This window comes from Haliaeetus leucocephalus, unplaced genomic scaffold (assembly GCF_000737465.1).
Source record: "Haliaeetus leucocephalus isolate CR32 unplaced genomic scaffold, Haliaeetus_leucocephalus-4.0 Scaffold223, whole genome shotgun sequence".
NCBI classification, from domain to species: domain Eukaryota; kingdom Metazoa; phylum Chordata; class Aves; order Accipitriformes; family Accipitridae; genus Haliaeetus; species Haliaeetus leucocephalus.
Window position 1 is genome coordinate 33374 of NW_010972659.1, and position 24905 is coordinate 58278.

The following is a 24905-nucleotide window of genomic DNA, read 5'->3' on the forward strand; positions in this document are numbered from 1 at the left end:
GACCGTGGCCCGCGCGCATGCGCCGCCGGCGCGCGGGGGTGACGTCAGGAGGCGAGGTGCAGGCCGCCGGGGTGGGCCTGCGGCCGCCATCTTCTCGCTCGGCGGGGCCGGCGTTTGCGGCGCAGGCCGCCTTACAGCCCGACAGCCGCCCGGCTCCTCGCCCTCTGGGGAGGGCTTACAGCGGCTCCGGGCAGCGCCCCCGATGCGAGGCAGGTCCCTGTACTGGCGGCACAGCTGACTCCCCTCCCGTCTCCCCAGTGCGCCGACCCAGCAGGGCTTTCTGTCAAGACCCACCCTTGGCTTTTGATGCAAAGGTGTTTTTCTGAATACGATGGCCTTGCTATTTCTTTACCCAATTATTTACTAACAGGTGGTAGATAAAAGTTCTGTATGTTGCAAAATGTGTGAGAAATTGCTTTTAGATGGCCTTGCAGTTTCTGAGGAAGATAAGGACTTTTAGCCCTCTCAGATAACTTAGCTTAGAAGTATCCATGCAGGTTACATCAAAACGTAGGCATAGATAATAGAAGCACTAACGAGCACTCTTTAGGATAAGATGTATCAAATGTGCAGAGGATTGCACTGTGCAGAATCATCCGAGAGGTTCAAGCAGTGGACAAGTGAGGAAGACTACTGAAGACCACCAGAGACCTCGAGTATGCCTGTGCGAAGGACATTTACATACGATAATGAGTTCCCGGAAAACTAATGAATATGTAAAACTTTCCTTGGAAATCTGATGAATACATATATAGAACCTGTATATAAACTATGCAATTAGCCTGACCAGGTGCACACAATAGGAGGAGAAATCCCCTGTGTGCGCAGCGCTGCAGTAAAGGATACCTGCTTAATAGTCTTCTGACCACTGAGTCCTGATTTCAGCTTTTCATGGCATCACTTTGCTGTGCGAAATAAGCAGCACCATCCTGAGGGAAGGAGGGATGTTACACACCGCCCCCCGCCCCCAGCTGGGCTCCTTATCCCCAAGTTTAGAAAACTCGGTGTGTGTGGCAGGTACGAGTTCTGGGTGGGGAGGACCCGCATAGGTCAGGGCACTGGGAGAGCACTTCAATTTGGGTACTGAAAACACGGGAAATTCAGGAACGTCCAGGCTTTGAGGATGTGCAATTGCTTTAATTGTAAAGCAACTGCAATGAAATTTTGCAAAAAAAAAAAAAGCTCTCTAGGCCTTAAACTGTCCAAAACACAGGTGAAAACTCTGTACTGTAGAGAAGCTAAGTTTTTGATCTAACAGCATAAGTTTCAACATTGAGCAAGTCAGATGTTCAAGAGCCGTTTTGAAATGTTTAATGTGCTTTTTGTTTCAGATTGACTTTACAAGGCAACTTGTCCCACTGTCATCAATTATCTCAATACAAAAATCTTACAATGCTTTATTTGCTAAAAAACTACAACATTAAAATTGGGGTTAGGTAGTTCTTTCCTTTTGCCAGCTGTTTTGTTACAAGCAGTGTCCCATCGTCCACAGCTAGAGGTTGCTGTACTTAAACAATAAGTTACACAAGTTCTGTACATAATTACAGTCATAGTAGAGTATGCAGCTGTATAATACACCACAGTCAAACACCATGAGGGCAAAGAACTACTATATATGAAAGCTTTTTGTTGAAGATTTTATAGTTTATTTGACCAAGAGTCATTTGATATCCTCGTATTAGGAGACTGACATCCATCTTTCTTAGGCACTGATCCAGGCAGAATTGCCTTGCAGAAAAACCTGGCTCTTTTGCCAAACTCATGCATTATTAAAAAATTTTTAAGTAGTTCAAAGTCTTTAACAACTCTATAAAAATAATTATTTGCTAGTCTCGTGCTTACCTTCAAATACATGAAGTATTTGAGTAACTTCACATTCTCTTTCTGAATTAGGTTCACTGCAGTATTAGATCAGGCAGAAACTTCAAAACCTTAATTAGTCAAGTGTGACTCAACCAACTGGATACTTCAGCTTGAACAAAAAAGTCTGTCTAAATACAACTCTAAAAAAAAATGAAAGTTTGTACCACAGCAGATCAAGCTAACTAACACTGAATATCTTTTCCATGGTGGGAAAAAAAAATAAATCACTATTATAAGTTTTAGCACAGGATATTCAGGGAAAACATATTGTAAGACCATGCTTTGTAAACATTTCTACGAATCATTCAGAGACTATTTGCTTTGGAATGAATTTTCAAATACTTGGCGTTACGCAGGGCAGTAATTAACAGCTAATGCTATGAAAAGAAGCAACTTTAACATGAAGTTACGACAGCAAGAACAGTGAAGGCTCCTGCATCAAGTAGTTGAAACTGGATATTAATCTATGTTTTATTATAAAGTTTATAGCATTACAGAGTCCAGCATGGCACGATAAGTAACCTTGTTACAGTTGCAGTATTTGTTTTTGCTTGGTACAAAAAAGCTGAACAGCAGCATAACTGTTGTTATAGTGAATCTGGGATTGGAATGAATTTGTTTCTTCTGAATAGGGATGAGTCAGTGATTCGAAATACAAAGCCTGCATTTTTAAATCTCAAATATGTGCAAAATTCCTTTCAGTACAGTAGAGAATATGGTAGAGGTGTGTGCAATCTTGAAAGTTACGTCCCAACCCAGATACTGCCAATATATTGCAAACAATCACATGGAGGGTGAACTCTGAATGGTTACTCACAACTTTCAGTATTATTTCCAAGAGTCCTCCGCACAGCTGGTGTTCTCTCCCCACCCCGCTTTATGTCCTTTTATGCAGTGCATCAAGTACTGACATTCATAATTATTGTAAAAAAACATTGGTCCATGACAGTTCTAATCAGCTTCCTTCAGGAATTCCAGTAAACTGTCCATCCTAAGACAGCTGTAACTGTTACACAATGGATTTATGAAAGCAAATGCAATTGGAGAGATGAAGGTCTGTGAAGATTAGTATCTCCATTTTCCTAAGGTGTTCAACAGCTTTTAAAAACACAGAAAATGGATTCCAATGTTATTATTCGGAAAGTCCCTTGATTTTGGTGCTTTAGCCTTGATGTGATTTTCTGTTTTCACATGTTGTAGGCAACATAAATAGGATCCAACTGGTCAGCTAAAAATCCGTCTCTCAAATGCATTCGTTGTTTCTCACCACGGGAGTTGATAGGAATAACACCAGGGTCCACAATGACTACAACACCTACTATGAGATAATGCTCTTCCAGAACCACATTCGTTACCAGCGCGACCAGGTCCAATGCTTCTTGTTCCGAGCCTTCCAACTCCACAACCACCACAAGCAAGTTGGTCCATGTAAACACAGCACTGTCGGCATGATACAAATATTAATGGTGAGGAAAAAAAACATATTGACAGGAAGCTAGTTATCAGAGAGACTCACTGGAAATAAATTTTGTAAGGACTTGAACAATGTAAGAAATGAGAACAAGTGATATAACAGTAATGTGAAAATATTCATAAATCAAGAGGTATTAAAGCTGTAACTTCTTGGGATATTCTCTGCCACTTGTTTTTTAATTGTCCATGTTCAAAATACAAGTAGGTCTTTTTCTCTTATATGTACACAATCATATTTAAATTCCTTTGCATTTATGTATTAAAATGGGAACCATTAAGATTTCACATTCAGTGTGTGCATACTCGATATTAATGTACTTGTGTAAATCTTCAGAGATTATTAAAGGAAAGACAAAACCTCCCAAAGCTTACAAGTAAACACTACCACTTTGAGACTGAAGAGCACCTACAGCCAAATGGTACACATCATCCGTTAGGACCAAAGGAGAATAATACATGTTAGACGATACCATTCAAGAAATCCTTGAGATGTGTTTACCACATCCAAGTGCGTACATTCTGACACAGCCAGGGAAGTCAGCAATACAACTTGCAAGTGCTCTGCTGCCCTGTTCATGCCCTGCCCTCCCTGTCTTTCAGACTATGAAGATCAAACTCTGATAAAGGCGTGGGGGGGTTTTTTGAGTGATGTGGGCAGGGGAAAGAGGGGCATTATATTTCAGTTACTCTCACTGCAGTAATTTCTAAGCAAAGTTTTGGTGAGTTCACTCTACAGCAAACTCTCAATCTAGCACACTGTTCCACAGTGCTTGACTTCTGCTGCTTTAGAAGGAATAAAAGGATACAGAAAAGTAATACCAAGGCTCTTACCATTCTGCAATGCTCTTATGTGCTCTTATTACAGAAGTCTCTATATCAATGGGATGGTACCTCATTCCTCTGAGCTCCAGTGTTTCATCCAAAGAGCCTACCACATACAGGGCATCATGCCTCTCTGCAATATAGCACAGACATTTAAAACATCATCAGATCTACAGAACAAACACGGTGATTTGTACGTGCTTATTCCTGATGTTCCAAGATGTTCCTGGTGCTTCCTAGGAGAAAGAGTCTTTAATACACGTCTAGCTCTACCATTAGAAGAGAATTAAGAGGTCATGTAGCACTTCTGCCTATTGACTCAAAACAAATGAAACAAGACTAAAAAGAATTTCTACGTCATCCAGTTCTGCCCTTTCTCTCACACAATGCAATCTCAGTTCATAAACCCAATCAAAATCCATTGTTAAAGCATCCTTTTGTCCCACTATTCTTACCAGAGAACTTCTCTCCTCTGATCAATAGGAAGAGTTTTCCAATTTCCAAATTTAATTTTCTTTTCTTTTTGAAACCAGCTTATACCCACTTGTCCTCATGCCAGCAATATTCTTTTCAGCTTCTTAAGTTCCTCTATTAATGCTGCGAAAACAACTCTATCCCCTCCTCAGCCTTAACTTTGCTAGGTTAAATAAGCAAAGCTGTCCTAGACCCTTCTGGAAGGACACACTCTCCACATTGCCACGTTCATCCTGTAACTCTGTTCAGTTCAACTTCGCCTTTTTTTTTCCCCGCCTATTTTATAATGCTACTCAATCATGTAACTTGAGATGAAAACCATGCTGGGAAGCTGCACTGTATTTTATATATACTTCATGCATTAATTCACCATACATAGCCTCTCAAATGCTGACAAAAGACAACTGACATTGTTCCACAGTGATCTCTATGATACATGATTTTTCAGAGAGCTACAAGGCACAACAACTTGCTACAGTAATGTGATGCCTTGCCACCTGCAACTTCTCTTTGTGAATGTCTGCTCATGGATTCCAATTTCTGTCAACTACCAGCCTTCTCAAGAACAGGGAGCCTTTTCACTTTGAACAGCAACAGAAGGACAATTCCATCAAAGCATCCTGTGCAGAACCTTGCACTAAGGAGCAGTACAATGTGCCCTGGAGGTCAGGTAACTATGCTAGAAAATCAGAGAGGAGGAAAGCAAGGGAAGCTTAGAGCACCTTGGTTCAGTGTTCTTTTATCATCTTTTATCAGCTCTGAAGGGGAAGATGACATGCAGTAAAAGCTTTTTCAGGGAGCTGGATCTACGTTACATCAGCTCCCACTGATAGCCTGAGACCACATTCCTTCAGGAACAGAGACTCAGGAGGGGCTGCCCAACACAGAACTGCTCAGTGTACTAAGTAGGTTGAACGGGTGGAGAGGCCTGGTGCCAAGATAGGACCCTTCTGGGTAGTGGTGGTAGCTGTGGGATATGGATACCACCCATCTCTGATGAAGATTGTTTCTTTACCCAAATTCACCTTTTGCTCTCTGGTGGCACTCTGACTGTGGAAGAGGGAAGCCTGCAGGATGGAGCTCTCGAGGAGATGGAACTGAGCGGGCTGCCCGAATTTCTCCAGCCAGTGCAATAGCATCCACCTTTGTTGTTCTCAAGAGCCCCAGGGAGACTGAAGAGCACGACAGCACAGTAGACTGGAGGATGACCTTCTCTTAGCAACTAGATACAACAGTGTTACACATCACAGACTGTTTCTGAACCCTGGACTGGTATCCACTGTAACAGATGGGGTAGCTCCTCAACAAAAGTCTGCACCTTCAACAAATTGCTCTCCTCACTCACTCTTCTTCCTTCACATAATGGAGGACTAAAAGTAGGATGGACATGCATGGTGTCCCCCAAACAGACACTTAATGTTCCAGAAGTGGGAACACTGCTTTTCTATCGTATACCATGAGGGACTACAGGAATGTAAAAGGTGTCTGTGAATCTCCTACAGTTCATTATCCAGTAACAGCAATGAGCGGACACTGACACTATCCATGTAGATACCATCATTCATTTAAGTCCTATCACAGAAAATGAGCAATATACATTTGCTAATAAGTTATAAGCAAACTCCTTTTCTTAGGATGTTTAGAGAGAACTTTTTTTTTTAAATGTCTGATAATCAAGAGTTATACCTACTCCATATTCTGTTTCAACAATAAAAGGAGTAGTTTTTCTTCCATCTGCTTACATTTCTCAAGTTTAGACAACCTGGCTTCAATTGAAAAAATGAGATTAACAATTTCTTTTCTATACTGGAAAAATTATGGAGAAGTTACTCCTCTAGACCTTTAACTTCTGAAAGGCTGTGAAATCACCGGTATTTCTGCATGTCCTAAAACTGCTGAATGACAACACTATTTTTATTCTCTAGATCAGCACTGAAATACTGCATCCTGTCTGTAAGGAAAGAGGTTCAGAGGAAAAGTGAGTAGAAAGGCTCTAGTGCTTCTAACAAATGTGCTCGTATTATTATTTTGTCTAAGTGGAAATAAAGGAAGATGAACATGGTTTCTAAATCTGTCAAAAGGGCATTATGAATTTCTCATTTTGCACGATTACCCAGTATCATTATAATCAATGAATATGTACAGAGTAGCAATTCCTGTTACATCCAGCAGTTTTCTCTGATGGAAGTCAGGATAAACTTGCAGGACAGCTTACTCTTCACTACCCCAAGGAATTTCAAACACATGCTGCTTTAAGTACATTTGTTTTCTCTTACCTCCACTAGCATCAGTAAGTTCTGTTCTGCGCAGAAAGCCAAGGTACCCAGTCCGAGCCCATACAGTCTGAGTGTCTCCAAAACTCAAGCGAGCAGTAAAGTGATCAGCGTGCAGTGCTTCTTCTCCATACACTGTGTAGTAACCAGTAGCATTGTGTGGACTACTCACCCATATCTAGGGGATAAAAAAATCCCAACAAAACAAAAAGGAATCATTCCCGTAAAAACATAGATTATTTTGCCAGAGCCAGGCAGCATCATTTATTGATTTAAAAGATCCGTTCCACTGACAATTTTGTTGCTCCTGAAACGCCAGGAGTAGTTTTATTAAAATAATTCATTAACTTCTGCCTCACAGAAAATGACCAGGAAAAAGGAGTAAAAAGGAGTTTTATATACATGTAATTGGGGATGGTAAAGAGGAAAAATGAACTAAGCATTTGGCTTACTGGAAATGAACACCTGTTAACGTGCAATCTTCTATTAGTTGGGCATCTTAGTATAAAAAAATCCAGATATATATAAAACAAGGATTAAACCAAACAGCAAATTACTTCATTACTACTGTCCACTGATGGGAGTACATAAGATATTCACTGCCTCTTCTAGCTGCCAATTGGATACAGACTAGTCAACTGGTATCCCCTGGCACTGGCATGCAGTAGTTTGGCAGAGGAAGGAGGAAACCATGTAGACATACGTACAAGCATGCAAACAGTTCCAACTCTCTGTAGAGTTCATTCACTTGCCACATTATGTGGCTGTCCCGCTAAGAGACACGCATTTATCTAACATGATTTATCTATATATTAAATCACTGCTGATAAACAAAGTACAACAGGATCAAAGCTTTACCTCTCCTAAATGCGAGTCTCCCAGGGGTCCCTTGGTTTCCGTGTGTGCTATGATGACCTTTACCCCTGGAAGAATCTTGAATAAGAAGCAAATAGAAGTTAAGAGAACTTGAATTCATCAAAAGGAAAGTTAATAATGCAGAGCCCCAGAAGTCAACAGCCCGTGCAATTCTTCCCTTTCTACTCCCCACTGCACCACAGATACCAACCATCTCTTCCTACCAAGTTGTTTAATCATTTAAACTCTAAGCTGCTATTTTGCAGCTTCAGAGTTGAAGTTTGTTTCACATCTGAAAAATGCCTTCCACATGAAGGCCTCTGATTTCTTCAGTTGTAGCAACATATCCTATTGCTTCACTTCATGCACCTGGCTTCATTTTACCTAGCTGTTCATTTTATGCTCTCTCTAGTGCCTCTCCTAGGTATACTGTGATTAGTGAAGCTCATTGCACACATTCTGTGCTGAGATCCAGCTGAAGCAGCTCACCACCCAGGTAAGGGTCATGTGGAGGAAGGATTGCTCTCAATCTCTCACCTTCCCAGACTCCATAAGTGGCAGACTGTGTGGAGAACCTCTCTCTACCAAACGCACCCTGAGAAAATAAGAGAATACATTTGTACAAGGATTTATGAACTTAAATAGAAGTTAAATAGATGTGTTCCAGTATATCCAGTGTTATCCTATCCTTAGCTGCACTGACCAAACTATTATGATGCCAGCCAATTACGCTCAGTTATTCACAATGCAGTAAGACAGTTAAGAGTTTCTAGCTGTCTTCAAGACTTCCATATTAGCATTCCCATAGACCACACTTCTTTTAAGAATCAGAAACTCAGCTCTCTGGAAAGACAAGTAACTTCTTCCAACAGAGCTCTAAGGTTGCAGTTCCACCAGCATTTCAAATTCACCTTGTTTGTTGGACTCTCCTGGACCTCTGCTTGTCACACTGAACCATGGCAGAGCATCAAGTAAGGATTACAAAAAGTGAAGAGCAAGCAGCTTAAATGGAATTAAGTGACGCCATGCAGCCCATTAGTAGCATAACTTATGAAGATAGCACATTTGCAGAAGGAACAAGAACTGAGTGCAGTAGGAGAGGCGTAAAAGAGAAGAGGCTCCTATACATTGTGTCATACTACACTATACCGACACCCATAGGCTGGAACTAACACAGTGGCAACTTTGAGGCTATGGCCAAACTTGTTTTTAACAGGAATATATACACCATGCAAGTCATTAAATAAGGAGAAAAATATTAAATAAGGAGAAAATAACTGTATTTTACATTGATCTGTTCAGATGCCAAATTGGGGTCATGCAAATGATGGTGAATAGTTTGTCTTCTAACAGCTAAGATTTAAGCTTGCAAAAATTAGAGATGAGTAGTCACAAAAGCTGCCAGTTAACATAAGCTCCTAATTTAACATTATCATTTAAAAAAAATAAAGCAAATGCACCAAGTCTTGATATTATGTTTCTTAAAATAAGTACAGAAACAAATACATATATGCATGTACCTTACTAAACTTACAGTCTGAACTTGGTGTGGCCAACATTTGTATTAACTAAGTTAACTGAGAGACAAGTTAATACAAAAATTACGACTACAGAATTAAGTCTGATGGAATGATGCACATTCCCATCACACATACACCCAGAGAGGAGAATCTCCATTCCTGGAGATTTTCCGTACTGAACTGGTCCTCAGTAACCTGAAGGAGCCTTGAAGCTGGTCCTGCTTTGAGCAGGAAGTTGCATGAGGGATGTCCCGAGATCCTGCCCACACGAACTGCTTCTGTGATTCTGTGACTAACCAGCCAGTTGGCAAAGTCACCTTTTGCTAACAGTACGGTTAGGTAAGAAACGGCTAATGAGTCTAGGTTATATAGGACTGATGAATAGACAGCAAGTTAGGTGAGGGTCTAGAAAGAAACAGCAGAACAAGTGATGGAGGAGGAGATGCTGGACCACTTCCAGCACACAGCTGTCATTCTCTAGGGTGGGGTTGCATGTATGTAGTGATGAGGGATTAGCTGCTGCCAAGAATATTTCAACAAACCAAGGCAATGCAATGAGGCTGAACTTTCTCCTCTACAGTCATTAAATAGTTAATGCTTTAACATAATCTGTACCTGTCATGTCGAAGTGCTCTCATATCTACATAGACCGTTGTTGGATCTGGTCCTGCTGTTCCCTAAGAATAAGAAAGAAGAAACAAATTCAACAGAAGCCAGAAAATCCTGCTTTCATTCTCATAAATTCACAAATTCCTTTCCCTTTTTTACTGATACTTAAAAAGTACTACCCTAATCTACCAGAAATATAGTAAAATAGCCCCCCTTTCTAGAGTGACTGCCATAAAGCTTTGATGTTTTATGGAATCAGTAAATGAATGCACAAGTGAAGTATGTATTATACAAGTAAGTCTAAGGTTTTAAAATTTTAAAATTTAAAATGTAAGTTTTAAAAATTTTGTTTTGGTAAGCACCTCCTCTAAAAACTACATAGCAAGTGCAAATTATGCAAGCATAAACCCATGTGGGCCTAATTTAATTCCTTTCCCAAAGCTCAACTGTTCTACTTTGTAACAGTTTTGTCAACTTCGAATAAAAAAACCCAACCCAACCTTTAAGTAAAACATAACTCTAACCAACACATATCTTCTCAAGGCTCCTGCCAGTAACAGCCTAGGCAGAGGCAGAGCTCTGTTGCAGTCAGAGGATAAATCTGCTGACCAACTCTGGTGAGTGGTTTCCCATTTCCCAGTGTGGGAACAGGGGACCTTTTTTTTTCCCCAGCAGAATTTAATCTCAAGAAAACTAGAAACTACTGTGAAATGCATATTTAAGCTAAAAAAAAGGGCAAAGTTTTGGTGACTCTTTCCCCCCACGGCACAGTTTCTCATTTTGGAAATACTTAAAATGAGGCCACTTTGCCATCAGCTCAAGATTGCAGTGCTAGAGAATAGTATAATAACGTCTTTATAATGACATTCCTTGTACTTCCATAGCACCACTGAGGCTCAGTGACACTGACGGCCACACCAGATTAACGGTATGATCTTTATCTTTAGGAATACAACATTCAGTAATTTTAATCATTGCTATAACCCCTTTTCTGGCTTGTTTGAGAAGGTTTTGTACTTCAGCGACAGGTGTTCTTTGTGAGTAAAACTGATCTTTAGAAAAAAAATCTCACTTGATCTGTTTCAAATGAAAACTCTCTCAAATGGCATACATTCATTATAGAGTAACACTGCTGAACGAGACTGACTTTAGGACATTACAAGCACACATGCATCACTATACCTGTTCAGCCAGCTTGCCCAGCCTGTTTGGCTGACAGCGGGACCACAAACAGAAGTAACAGAGGCCATCAAAGTGTGTGAAACAGAGAGAAAGGGGAAAAAAGAAAATACAAACAAAGAGGCACTGGAAACATAAGATACACACAGTAAGACAGAAAACAAAACTCATACTGTTTTAGAGTGAAAAGAAAATTTCCATTTCAGATTACTTAAGAGCTTGGCACTTTTAAGTGGTTCATTGGGAAACATGCAAATCCCAGTTAACAAATGAGAAGGGGTTCAAGGCAGATCATATGAAATACCTGTTGCCTTATCATAAATCCCTCCTCCATCTCTAAGTATCTAAATGCTGCTTCCAGCTTCAGAAACACCTTCTCAGTAAACCAGTCCAGTAAGGTTGAAAGACATTATGTATTTATTTGCATGCTAACTTGTATCAAATACCCATTCTGTTTGGCTATTCAACTATATTCATTTAAATTCAATGATTTAAAAAAGTCACATACAGATATCACTTTGGAAGAATGGGGGAAAGGGGTTGGAAAAAACCCAAAACACTAAAAAAGGGCTCAAGAACGGAGAACAGAGATGAAAAAGGTATAAAATGAAGGGGAAGCTTAACTGCCCAGCAGCCCTACACTCTTCACAGTTTTCTTGGAGTATTTTTCACATTGCCATTTAACATTCTGCAGAAAAACTGTTTTTCCTCCCTTTGTGCAGTCTGAACAGCAAACATCCAAAACTGGCTTTTAAAATTCTTATTTACATAGGCAATTGAGAAAGCTGTTCTTTCACACTTGGCATCTGAAATGTTTTATTCAATGAATTTAAAATCTTAATTTACATTCATCTTAATTTAATCTATATCCTTCCTATTTTTCTATCTGCTGATTCGTAAAATTGCTCTGGACGCATTTCTTTATAGGCATTTATCTAGGGGTTGTTGAAAACCTTTTCTCCTTTAATATGTGTGAAAGAAACTATAGAAACTAAAGAAACAATTATGAATGGCAACATATTTAAAAAGCTCATGGCCCAAAACATCTCTTCTGTAGGAAATCTATAACATTAAAATACACTCTGAGAGGAAAAAAGGCTTTCCTTCATCTAGTGGGCACCAGAAAGGAAAAAAAAAAAAAAAAATGGGGGGGGGCGGAGATTTGCAGAAGCACACTAGGAATCTTCATAGAATCACATTTTTTTATTAAGTGTAATTCATACCAATAAAATTGGAAATAAAGCATACAATTACACACATACTTAATGCATGTGCCATCTATGAAATTCCCCACATACAAAGCTACATAACTGCCGCATCTGAAACTTGAGCAGTTTATCTATTAACTCAAGTATCATCCAAAACCCGGGATGCTTTGCCATTTTCTAGACCATACTTAGTACCTGATTTTCAGGGAAGTTGTAGAATACTTTTTTTTTCCCTCTCCTAACTAGAGAAGAAACATCTCATTAAGAAAAGTTAGATCTAATCTGGTTAAATTACACATATAAGATTATAGTCAACTGAACACTGAACTATCAAAGGGTGGGTCTGGACCATAGCACGTCATTGTCTCCAGTCTGTGAAGTAGGGCTGTGTACTTTATGGGCATATTCACCCCCTCAAAGCTTCCAATTTTATACCTTTAATTGAAAAAAAAGTCCAACTCTCACAAGAGGCGAGACAAATGTATTTACATGTTGGCAATACTCATTTGAGAGCCTTAAAAGTAAAAATAACCTGCCAACCTTGTCAGTTTTCCTGGGTCTTACTTGAGGAACTCTGTCTTCTATTTAATTCCACATATACATAAGCTATTTTCAAACAGACAAAATCTGAGTCACACAAAAGCTGAAATAGCACTGCTTGAAATATTTAATATGTTTATGAACAGGAAGCTGTGTATTTAATTTAATACTGCTCCTGCATAGTAGGAAGGAAACAAGTTTCTTAATATTGATTCTCTGTATTAGAAAGGCAAATCAATTGGTCAGTTAGTACAATGAAGTAAAATTATCATAATCCACATCTTCAAGGCTTATTTAACTTGGTGGTGAAGCAAGCAGGCCATGGAGCTCTAGTTCATTAGAAAAAAAATTACATAATTACAGCTGAACACGATTTCCTATAAAGTTCCCAGAGATTCTGTATAAGGGATAAGCAGTTTAATCTCACCTGTAAGCAAATTGCTACATTGACCCTGCACCCAAATGTAGTGCTCACTGCACGAGCAGAGAGGCCCAGGTCCTTGAATAACTTCGAGAAAGACTGTGTTAATGTAATCCTTGGTCTCTCCTCTGCAACCACCATGCATGTTCGCACGCAGGACAGGTTAACTCCTTTCATCTGAGAGGTTGGGTGAAGAAAACAACAACATTTTAAGTCTGAAGTCAACAATTCTGGAAATAAGCCATTTTAATTTGCAGAACAGATGGCATTTAAAAACACTAGAGTAACTGACATGAACTGGTTAAACAATATAGACATGGACTGCACTCAGTTTGGCTCCATCCACACAGAACAAGCCACTAAAATTGTGCCAAGAAGCTTTGTGGCAGGGTTTGATGCCCAAGATGCAAACTACTCACATCATGTAGCTGCAACACAGCCACTCATCATTTCGAGCTGAGAAAAACACAAAATGTCTTTCTGTCACAGGGTGGGCTCACACGAGACTGGCTCGCTCCCAGTGCTGCGCAGTTCAGATGCAAGCAGAGTGTTTGAGACATTATTAGCTCTCATCAGTGTGAATGTGAACCTGTAGCAACTGGCTGTGGGCCAGGATTCCCTTCAGTGAGGTGCAGGAGAACAGAGGGACAGAGTTTTTTGTCTATACCGAGAATAAGCACAATGTACCCACTTTCTTGTGCGCAACAAGCTGCCAGACATTCCCAGTGGAAGTCCTGAGCAGCCTAGTTACTACAGCCATGGGAACTCTCCTACCATTGAGACAGAGGCGCCTCTTCTAGGAAATTAAGTTGCAGTTAAGAGATTTCCTTCAAAAAGAGATGGACGTATTAGTGTGTAAGTAATTGCTGCTGTTAGGAAGAATACGTTCATTTTAGAACTCAGAACTTTTGGTGTCAAGTGATCTGAAAGCAGGTGAGACTTGCCAGGTTTTGGGGGCCTTTTTGTTTTGGTTTTTTTGGGGGAGAGGTTTTTTGGTTTTGGAGTTTGCTGGGGCTTTGAGTTTTTTTCTTTTTTGATGTGGGTTTTGTCTGTTTTTTTTGTTTTGTCTCAGACAAGAAAAAGTTGATAGGCTTGCTACGTATTTTGCCCAAAATCTCAGAAATACCCAGCAGCACAGAGGTGGCACAAATAAGTAAAGTTGAAAACATAAGACTTCTTTTCTTCATCACCAGAAACATGAGAGCTGAAACTTCCAGCAATCTCAACATTTCCCAAAAAGCAAGTCATAATGAAAGGCTTTCACAGAAACACTTATGGGCCCATCTTCTGCAAGCCAAAATGAAATATTTTTAGAAAGATACATGTATTTATATGTCACTATGTTGAAAAATCAAGTCCACTCACCCGGAGATTATCAGTCTGTGTTCCAAGCCCTTTGGTGCACATCTCCATCACAGAGTACGAGCAGAACGTGACGCGCACTTTATACTGACTTACAGCAGACAACCACAGAGACACATTGCTCTCCAGTTCCAGAGGAGGGACTAGAATAGACTGATGACCCGAATAAACACTAGGGAGAGGAAGAAAAAGAAACATGAAAACTTCAAGCCAGCACAAAAAAGCCAAAAGTTACATAAAGTCAAAATGAAGCAAATACAGGAAAACTGAGAGCTTGGTATCTATCTGAACTTCAGCTTATCTTCTCCCCAGACAGCAAGTATCTCTTAGTTAGCTAAGAACTATGGGTTTGAGTTAAGTCACAAACTTTAAGGTGTGTATATTTGTCCTGCAGTAAATTGTGTTGAACTATAGGCAAATACTCAATGCCTTGAACAGACAGAACTTCTGACACTAAAACATTGACATTTGAGGCATCACTCTAGTTACAGATAACAATTGGTAATTGAGCTTATTTTGTGAGTCATTCTAGGGAAAATGCACCTTTTGCTTCAAGTGAAATGAGTCTTTAACACCTATATTGCACCATTCAAGTTTTTAGTGTAATTTTCTAGCCTTTGCTGGAGGTGACTCAGCTTTTAAACAGTGTTTATGTGAAATATTTAACCCGGATACCAGTTAACATCAGTGGACAGAAAGTCGAATTCAGAATCACACCACCTTTTAATTGTTTGGGTTTTTTTAAAATATTATATACTCATTTCAAGACAGTGAATGCCATGGCCATACAGTCTTAAATTACCAAATGTTTTTTGGATCAGTTACTATCAACAAAATCAGTGACACAACCCTTTGTAAAACCAGGCTTAGATAAACCAATGGATCTTGAAAAAAGTAACAGCATCTCTAATTGCTTTCAACAGGTAGCTTGACAAGCTTGCCACTTCTCCTGACTAGAATTGATGTGTTTTTGTAGTGGGCAATACGATGAGGAGTTTTTTGTTTTCTTTTTAAACATTCTAAAATAGAAAAAAAAATCATTCTGTAATAAAGCAGTCTTTCACACTAAAACAAAGGTATAACTCAGATGAAACACAGCAGGCCTTATATTAACTCTTGTATAGTAAGCATGACACACATAGTTCCCTTCCCTAAAAATATTTTTAAAAATCTGTTTAGATTTGAATTCTTCCATCACTGAGATTTCTTCTCCCTCCATGCTGCCTCACTTTATTGATGATATAAAATAATCAGATGTTACCTAAGTTAAATTTTTGCTTTCCTTCAGGACACTTCCTTTCCAGTTGGGGAAATTAGAGAGGCAATGAAAAGGTTAACTACAGTAAACTTAATGTTATCTGTTTACAAAATAACCTTTCATATTCAGTTTCTGTGTTTTTTAAATGAACTATCTAAAACACTATTAAATCTTTGGATTAATTAAAGCATATGGAATGTTTTAAAAGGCAGGTATTTTAAAGAGGAAAATTTTGCAGCTTTGCAAGATGTGTTGCATTATAGTAGTTATCTGATTGAATCAATTCAGGTCTCATTCATTATAAGAAACATTCAGTTGCTTCCTTCAGCAGTATTTCATAGTGCATACCAATCTTGCAGTCAACATCTTAATGGTCTTGTAAAAAAGGTATGGTTCAATCTCAAAAGACATTAAAAGGATTTATTTAATCAATGGAAAATAGACAGCGGAGCCGTTTTTTTCTTGGATTTGGTATCTAATTAATTCCACTTGCAAAACTCAAGTTACTCGAGTAACTAAATGAGTTTTGTTACCACAAAAGGTATTTTATGAAATACCTGTAAAAGGTTAATTTGGGTTTCTCTGACAGTTTCATCCACAACTGTTCCCTTTTATTCTAGAGAAGGCTGGGAACACATGAGAAAGCCTACGACTCAAACAACATACCTGCACAAGCACCATAGTGCAAATCCCAAGCCACAGTAAGGGTCAAGGCAGATGGCAATCTGACGTGAAGGGTACAACTCACACTGTAGCTTTATAGAGCGACATAAGGCACTTGTAGCTGCATGTGACATCTGTAAGAGGAAAACAGGCACTCTCAGAGACTTTTTAAAAAAAAGGGTATCACATGTAATAACTGACAGAAATGTTTCTTGTAGAAGACATGGCAACACATAGCGGTTTGGGTTTTTTTTAAGCACCTTTAAAACAGGAAAGGGATACGAGCCCAAAATTTCACATGTACTTTTCTTGCTAGTGGCAAGTGATATCTGTCATGACATCGAATGATGCCAAATAACATCTGACATCTCTATGATAAATCGCAAGAGAAAACATTCATGAACCTTATAACAAACACTCTCCATTTAGTCCCCTTGGTGATTCCTCACATAGAGGCAGTAAGACTGAATGCTTCCAAAAAGTGCATCAAGAAATTCTGATGTCATGCAAATTTAAAAATAAGCTTTCTGAACACTAAGATGGTCCACTTACATATTTGTATTTCTTCTCTGGCAGAAGGAATGAATATGGAATATGCCTATATATAAGGAAACAAAGTATAATAATCTCTCTCTTGTTACTCTACCTTTACTCCTGCTAATATACCAGTAGTAGACACACTGAAGTCCAAGTATGCCAACATATCTGGAGATGTAGGTCTGAAAATACTAGCCAGCTTCTTCTTAGGCATATCATCTATTTAAAATAAATAAAAAGAGTACCATATTATTATTTTGGAAAAAGAGCACAGGACAAAAATGTATCTTTACAGCATTAACACCAGATGCTTTCTATAGTTCCTGGACAGCTACTTCGATGCAATGCAAGATACATCCATTCAATTAGGCAGTTATGGTGTAACAAAATAAATAAATCAAACACTTCAAAGTATTAACATTTTGGCTAGTGGGCAAACATTCTGTACCTGTATCCAAAATAGTGGGCCATGTTTTAATATCTACAGCTGTTGCAGCTTCCTTGGACTTCAGCAGTTTCATTATCGCTTGCGTGGTCAGTATACATGCAGACTTACTGACCTGTAAAAGACACAGCATTGAAAACATTTATAAAATTAGTTAATGAACGCTCAAGTGATTTCATATCTGTCCAGATGAGATAACCAGTAAGCTGAATAGATGAAGAAAAACATTGGAAACAAAGCAAAATAAATCACAGCAATAGAAATAATATTTTAAACAAGTTTCTGAAAGAAGCATTTATTGACTCAGCCACAGCACACTGATTTTTTTTTCCTAGCTTATTTTACATTGACTGCGGCAAAGCAATTTATCAGGCTGTGATAATCATCCTACACCCACCAAAAGCATTAGGAGAGGAATGTCTTGTACATACCTCTACAATCATTTTGACAGTGGGCAGAGTAGTAGCAAGGTTCTGTGGATGAGGTGGGCGAACGGTGATAGGTATACAGCCGGCATATAAGCAGCCATAGAAAGTTGCTATCAAGTCTACTCCTGTAAAGGGTGTTTGTGAAATAAAGAATTATCAGAACAAAAGGCCAAACTCTTTCACCAAAATCAAACTACACACTGATTTATTTTGTTAAGATATAAGGATCTGTCACAAAGGTCTCTTCAAATCAACAGGCTGTTCTTGACCATTCCCAATTCTATAAGGTTAAAATATTTTGCATGTGAGAGTTAGTAAAAATTATTCAAACCCTACAAACTTTAAATTTGTAGAGATATATTTTCATGGACAGGTAGTAGAAAATAACAAAAATAAAAAACCAAGGTATTGTAGGTTATGAAGATGATGACTCAGATTATTTCAAAAAGCATCCATTTGTTTTGCACAATTATCACTCTGAAATATGCAGTCATCCTACTTTTATGAGGTAATACTTTTTTCCTGAGGTACTCCTGTAAAAACACACTAGTAATGCCAAGTCTGGAGTCCAGATTTCACTTCTAGAGACAGCCATTCAGGAAAGAAAGGGTGTTCATACACTGACATCCCTAATCTAGCTTTCAATGAATACATATGCAGTTTTATTCCATTCTCTGAGGCTGAAAATTGAGACTCTTTCATGTCATTTAAATCAAACTACTCCTGCATAACTGCCCAGACATCTGGAGCAATTAGATGAAATGTTTGGTAAATGTAGTTTGCCACTTAGGAGAAGCAACTTAATAATAAAGTGACATAAAGGAAGTCTCTTCCTTGAAATACTAAGTCACTGCCATATACCACTATATTAAATGTTCTATCTTGGCAGGAGTTGTTTCTTCTCTTGTGATGTCTGACTTTGATTTTTGCTGTCTGTATTGCCTTACCTGGAGGATAAACCAGGGCCACGTGGTCACCAACATTCAGTCGTCCTTTCTCTATCAGTGCAACTGCCACTCTCTCTGCTCTCTTGTGCAACTGTATGCATGATGCAGTGCTAGCTACAGTGCCCTGCACAAAAAAGAAGCAACATCAGAAAACTTTATTCAGTTTCAAATTGTCCTCTACCAAGTACATGCTGCAGACACAATATTTCATTGTCCTTATTTTAACGATACAGCAAACTTTTAATGAGTCTGTCTCAGTGCTTTGGAAACCATGCTGCTGGAGAATGCTAGAGAATTTTATACGTATTATTTTGAACATCAGACATTGAAGCAGCTTCTAAATGTATTTGGCACCACAAAAAGAGTTATCTCACAAATATTTGAAATTTCACAGTCCAAGGGAGAAAATACAGTAGTAGTAGTAGCATAACTGTTTTAGCAGCAAGTGAAGCACTGCATCAGCTTTACCCTACCACACACAGCCAAACCTCTAGATGCTTTTGCAATCAGCAGTCTTAAAAGCGCAAAGGGAACTCCGTTGATGTCTTTGGTATAGATACTCTTTTAAAGGGTCAGAGAGGCAACCTGAGCTGTGGCTGGTGTGCAGTCACTTCTGCTTCAGTGCATCTACTGAAAGTGTCTTTCCCACAACTATGCATCTGGAAAGTCTTCACATGGAAGCAGCTGTATCTTTGCATTGCTTAGGCAGTTGCAAAGCCATGGGGATTCCAAAAAGCTTAGTCCAGTTTTTGATGTGAAGACAGAAAACATCCTTTTGCTATCCAGCGTAGAAGCAATGCCTTAGCCTCAAGCCTGTGAGGTTGGGATGTATCTGGTTTTCCAAGACTACAATCCCATTCAAGAAAAACTGGTCGGACAACCACCTTAGAGGAAAACTAACAGTCAGAGACTGAATGAAGCCTCCCACTACACAGATAAGGATTATCACAGCAAATGTCTGCTATACAAGTATCCAGTTTCAAGTCTAAGACTGCCACATGTAATCCTCACCCCAAGTGCACAGCTGTCTGATCCAAGGCCTAGTTTGATGCAGGATGCCACTGGCACTCTGCTCAGTTTTACTAAGGAAACTGTTGTTAAAGCCTGGGAGCTAAAGTCATGCAAAATAAGAACAGGAAATACTGTGTATTGTTGATACAGGAACTGTAGCAGCTCCAGGACTTGGGAGAAAAATATTGACATGAAAAGGTGTAAAACAAAAGGGTTTCTCATGGAGACCTGTGAACACACTAATGTTTAGCATGGTAGCTTATTAGTCTCCAGCTATTTAAGACATGTTCACCAAGAGATAATTTCTTTCTGCCTTCCTTTTTGCAGTTTTGTGTTTCCTTTTTGCAGTCTCCTTGTGAAGGGTAAAAGTTGCCTGAACAAAGTGACCCAGAAAGGGGCTTCTTCATACTAGAAGACTTTCATCAAAAGCCTCTTTGCTCTGAGAGAAGAATAAACCATTTCTGTGGCTCTTAACAATAACCATATTGAAGCAGTTTCTTCTACGGAAGTAGAGTCTCATGAGAAAAGGCAGAACTTTGACACACATCCTAAACCATTTTGCCTGTGTGAATGAGACCCCCAAAGGCAAATCCTTCACTTCCCAAGGACTGCTGCTGGACCTTCTGAAAGCACATTCCCTATCTCAAATGTCTGCAGTACAGCACAGCACAGCACAAGGTAGACCCAATTTGTCACTGGGCTGTTATTATCACTGCAAGGGTAGCTACTGAGTACAGGCTCAAGCAAAAATTGACCAGCTTTGCCTCCTGGAAAGAAAGAACGGGAATAAAAAAAGTTCCAGAAGAGCAGTAGGAGAGTCTAAAATATTTGACTTTTCTGAAATATGCACAGCAGTAGTGCTCCTCAAGCCCAGGGAGGCTGAAATACTGAGGAACATACAAAAGTGCAAGTTTTCTCACATCCCTTTATGAACAGTTGGATGCACAGGGCACGTGAATGCTCCAAAACTACTGACAGCCACATGCAGAGTAGAGTGGCTATGAGCAAAAATGATGTATTTACTGAGAAACATGACTGTTGCCTTGTAATATGTCATAAGGGCTCAGACAGCCCTTGAATAATATTAAGTATATAGACCCTATAAGTACCTTGGGCCTGTACTCCAAAACTGAACCATTTACTTGCTCATGTTGGAGTGACTGTTAAGTGCTATCCTTTTTGGGGGCAGAGCCTAGGCAAGGACAAGCCATCAGCGTCTCCTGAAGGGTGTGCAGTGCTCCTGGAAAATTTATTACTCCAAGCTCTTACAAGGGTTCTCTACTTGGGTTTTAGATCTTTTAATTAAAAAAAATCCTCCAGCTCTGACTTCCACTTACTCTTGTGCTCAGGGATAAAGACAGAATTGTGGCTCCCATTAATATGACAAAAGTTGTGTTCCAGCAGGAAATGCAATTACTGCAATGTTTTAAGCTAGGCAGAATGCATACTGAAATTCCAGAATGGAATAACAGATGTGGAATAAAATTCCAGATGTAGAAAAAATATGCTGCTTGCTAACTACCAATTTTTGCCTGCTTCATCAAAATAACCCAAAGCATTTTTGGAAAAGACTTCTAGCTGGAATTTTCTTAGAATCCAAACAATCTTTTACTGATTGCAAGCTCCAAGTATGACCTAAAGTGCATCTCACCTTGGAATTCAACAAAAGGAAGAGGGGATGATCTGGAGTTGTCTGAGCTCGCCACTGAAGAACATCTGCTAAATACAGGAACTGAAACAGAAAAAAAGGAGATACTCAGATTCACTTGAAATGCACCATGCTTAGCTTCAGCAGAACACCATAACTGGTCTTCCCTCATTTTGAATAAGCCAATTAAAATATTTAATAATATCAGGACATCAGTGTTACCTTTCTTGCCTGGTCATTATCCTCCAACTGGGTAACATCTCTCCCTGAGGCTTGTGCAATTCTCTTTCCAGCAACAAGGTTTCCTACTATCATTGAAGCAGGACCAACATCTGCATTTTGAAAAACAGTGCAAAATGAGGGAAAATAATGTAAGGAACATGTAATAATCTACAATTCAGCCTGTAGATTACTATAAATGCCATACGTAACATAGATCTGAAAAGATGAAAAGCTAAAACCAAGGATTGTATTGCACAGAAAAAGAGACAAAATGATAGTATGGTACACTAAAAGTCAAAATCAGTTTATTACTGATTCAGCAAATTGAGGTCTGTCTGTACTTCAGTTTTACTACATGAGTTACAGCATGTCTGAGTACGAGCCTTTGCAAGGTGGCAAGTACAGGAACAATTTATAACGTAGCTACAGAAGCATGAAATTGGTATGTGCTGTACATCCTTGCATTTACTTGGGACTTGAGGCAGATCATAATGCCTTCACTGAGCTCTGGGCTGCTCTGACAACACCACTAGCTCTGCCAAGTTACGCAGCTTAAAGCCATCCAACATGCGCAGCACTGAGCTGTCACATTGCTTCTGGATCATACTCCATTCATACCCTCAGCGACAGACACATGGAACTAAGGAACATGTCTGGTTTACTAACCTGGTTGTTTCTGTCGAGGCTTAGGCAGGTTAGTAACACAAGTATGTGGACACATCAAGACATTACAAGGGTGCAGAGCACCCTCTAAAAAGCGCTGCTTAGTTTCGGAAATGTGAATTCCTCCGAGTGGAGCCTTTGGCAAAGTGTTGGCTGGCACCAAGGCAAGACAGTAGACGCCCACTTGGTGAATGCTATCAATTGCCTTGATAGAAAGAAAAAAAATACATTCCATGTTATCACCTGGAATGTAGCTAGAGCAAGAATTTGAATTCAAGTCAGTTAATAACATTAAAATTTTTACTTGCACCACAATTTGCAAATAAAGGGTCCAATTCTGCACTCACTGAACTCATAGAAGTTGTGCCATGACTTCAATGGGAGCAGGAGCAGACCCAGGACTTTGGTTGTGCACTCTATCAAGGGGATGCCACCTGCACATTAGGGATTAGGAAAGTCTCTTAAAAGTGGGCAAAAAGTGCAGAGATTTTAAAAAGCCAAAATTATACCACAGCAAATTTAGCATGTATGGCACAATCACAAAAGCGCAGTAGAACATAAAACCACAAAAATAGGGAGGAAAACATCTTGCCGCCTAAAACTTAAGTGTCTATTTTAGCTATGACACTTCTAAAAAGAGAAAGAAAAATACTGTCTCCCATGAAAAACAGCCTTTCTATTACCAGATATTCCCTCCAAAAAGATTACAAAGCTGAAATTAGACAGAAACCATAATTACACAACTGCCTTACTCTTAAGAGGAATATTCCCATGAATCGTTCTCTCTAGCCTTCCCTTCAGTAGTGCTTTCACCAGAGTCTTCTTCCATAATTGCTCTCTCACTTTTTACTTCCTTAGAACCGATTGATTAATTCCAAAATCCTCAAATGCAAATCTACCAGAATTTTCCTCCCTCCTGCCCCCCCCCGGGAAACACAATAAAGTAATCAAGGGAAAAAGTTTTTAATGCTTACTGGTGGAGATCTAGGATAAGGATGTTAAGTGACATAAAAAGATTTCAGGGTCTGTTTTGCTACTTGGCACGAAGTAGACCCTTTAACATTTTCAGACTTAACTCTCCTAGCCAGTACGAAATCAGCAGAGATATGTTGAATTAAAACAAACAAAAACTATCATCCTTAGGACTTTAAGAATGCTAGTAGTAGGAAGTTAAAAAACATTCTGAAAGAAAGTCTTACTTTTTACAAAATTCTGTTAACTATCAACCCTGAAATGCATTCCAAAGTCAGCTTATTACAACTCTCTGTAGTTACACTGATAGGGTTTTTCTTATGGAAAAAAGATGCTCTAATATTGTCATTTCATACATCAGCCTTATTCACCTGGAAAGAGAGAAAGGACAGACTGACTACCTGTAGAACCCTGCTCATCCACTGAAAACTATCCTCCTCTGACGCATCAGGGCGCTGCTCTGCCACAAGCACTATTCGATCATCATGCAAAACGGTCACAGAAAACACTGCTATCCTAAAACGCAAAGGACAGAAGAATGATAGGATGCAACATATGATGAACATAGCATGGTTTATTATAATGTGGAAATGACTGCAACCTTTAATGGTACTGTTTCAACACACACAAACACTATTCATGCCAGATCATCACAAAATCACAGACAAATTTAGAAGAAATGTAGGTTCATTATTATAATTTATTTCTGTTGGGGGTCAAGTGAATTTGCAGTCACCAATGTAGCACGTGTTTGACGCAGGCAGGTTCCATACGTACAGGGATTGTGCAAACCTTGCCTATATAACTCCATCATGCACGTTAAACTTGTTGCACCTACATACAATGTCCCTTCTGAAAGACAACTATGCCAAATTGCAGACCAGCATGTCTATCAATGCTTGCACTGAAAAATACTTACTCCTATTTGTGAATTAAATTAGTTTTAGGCTTGCATCTTCTAGGATAAAATATTAATAATGCCTCAGCCAGGTATGTGCCATTATTTTTATCATATGTGAATTGCGCAAGTGATGTAAAAATGAGGAAAGCTCCACTTTCATAGAATAATAGAATGGTTTGGGTTGGAAGGAACCTTTAAAGGCCATCTAGTACAACCCCCCCTACAATAAGCAGGGACACCTTCAGCTAGATCAGGTTGCTCAGAGCCCCGTCCAACCTGACCTTGAATGTTTCCCGGGATGAGGCATCTACCACCTCTCTCAGCAACCTGTTCCCATGTTTCACTACCCTCACTGTAAAATATTTCTTATGTATAGTCTGAATCTACCCTCTTTTAGTTTAATACCATTACACCTTGTCCTATTGCTACAGGCCCTATTAAAAACTCTGTCCCCATCTTTCTTATACACCCCTTTAGATTAGTGAAAGGCCACAAGGTCTCCCTGGAGACTTCTCTTCTCCAGGCTAAACAACCCCAACTCTCTCAGCCTTTCTTCATACGAGAGGTGTTCCATCCCTCTGATGGTTTTTGTGGCCCTCCTCTGGACCTGC

At 39.3% G+C, this 24905-nt stretch overlaps 1 protein-coding gene across 1 annotated transcript in view; it reads right to left on the minus strand.

The window, feature by feature from the left end:
• Nucleotides 1-2329: 2329 nt before the first annotated feature.
• Nucleotides 2330-24905, minus strand: part of DIP2A (DIP2 disco-interacting protein 2 homolog A (Drosophila)) — a 128959-nt gene continuing 106383 nt past the window's right edge. Inside the window, exons 25-41 of the mRNA XM_010566988.1 lie at nt 23795-23909; nt 22425-22626; nt 21759-21868; nt 21540-21620; nt 18878-19001; nt 17934-18055; nt 17506-17617; nt 17167-17276; nt 16524-16654; nt 14603-14771; nt 13244-13414; nt 9896-9957; nt 8298-8355; nt 7764-7838; nt 6909-7083; nt 4168-4291; nt 2330-3303 (exon numbers count right to left, since the gene is read on the minus strand). Coding sequence (XP_010565290.1) covers nt 3051-3303; nt 4168-4291; nt 6909-7083; nt 7764-7838; nt 8298-8355; nt 9896-9957; nt 13244-13414; nt 14603-14771; nt 16524-16654; nt 17167-17276; nt 17506-17617; nt 17934-18055; nt 18878-19001; nt 21540-21620; nt 21759-21868; nt 22425-22626; nt 23795-23909 — 2194 coding nt within the window. The 3' untranslated portion in view covers nt 2330-3050. The remainder of the gene's footprint in view (nt 3304-4167; nt 4292-6908; nt 7084-7763; nt 7839-8297; nt 8356-9895; nt 9958-13243; nt 13415-14602; nt 14772-16523; nt 16655-17166; nt 17277-17505; nt 17618-17933; nt 18056-18877; nt 19002-21539; nt 21621-21758; nt 21869-22424; nt 22627-23794; nt 23910-24905) is intronic.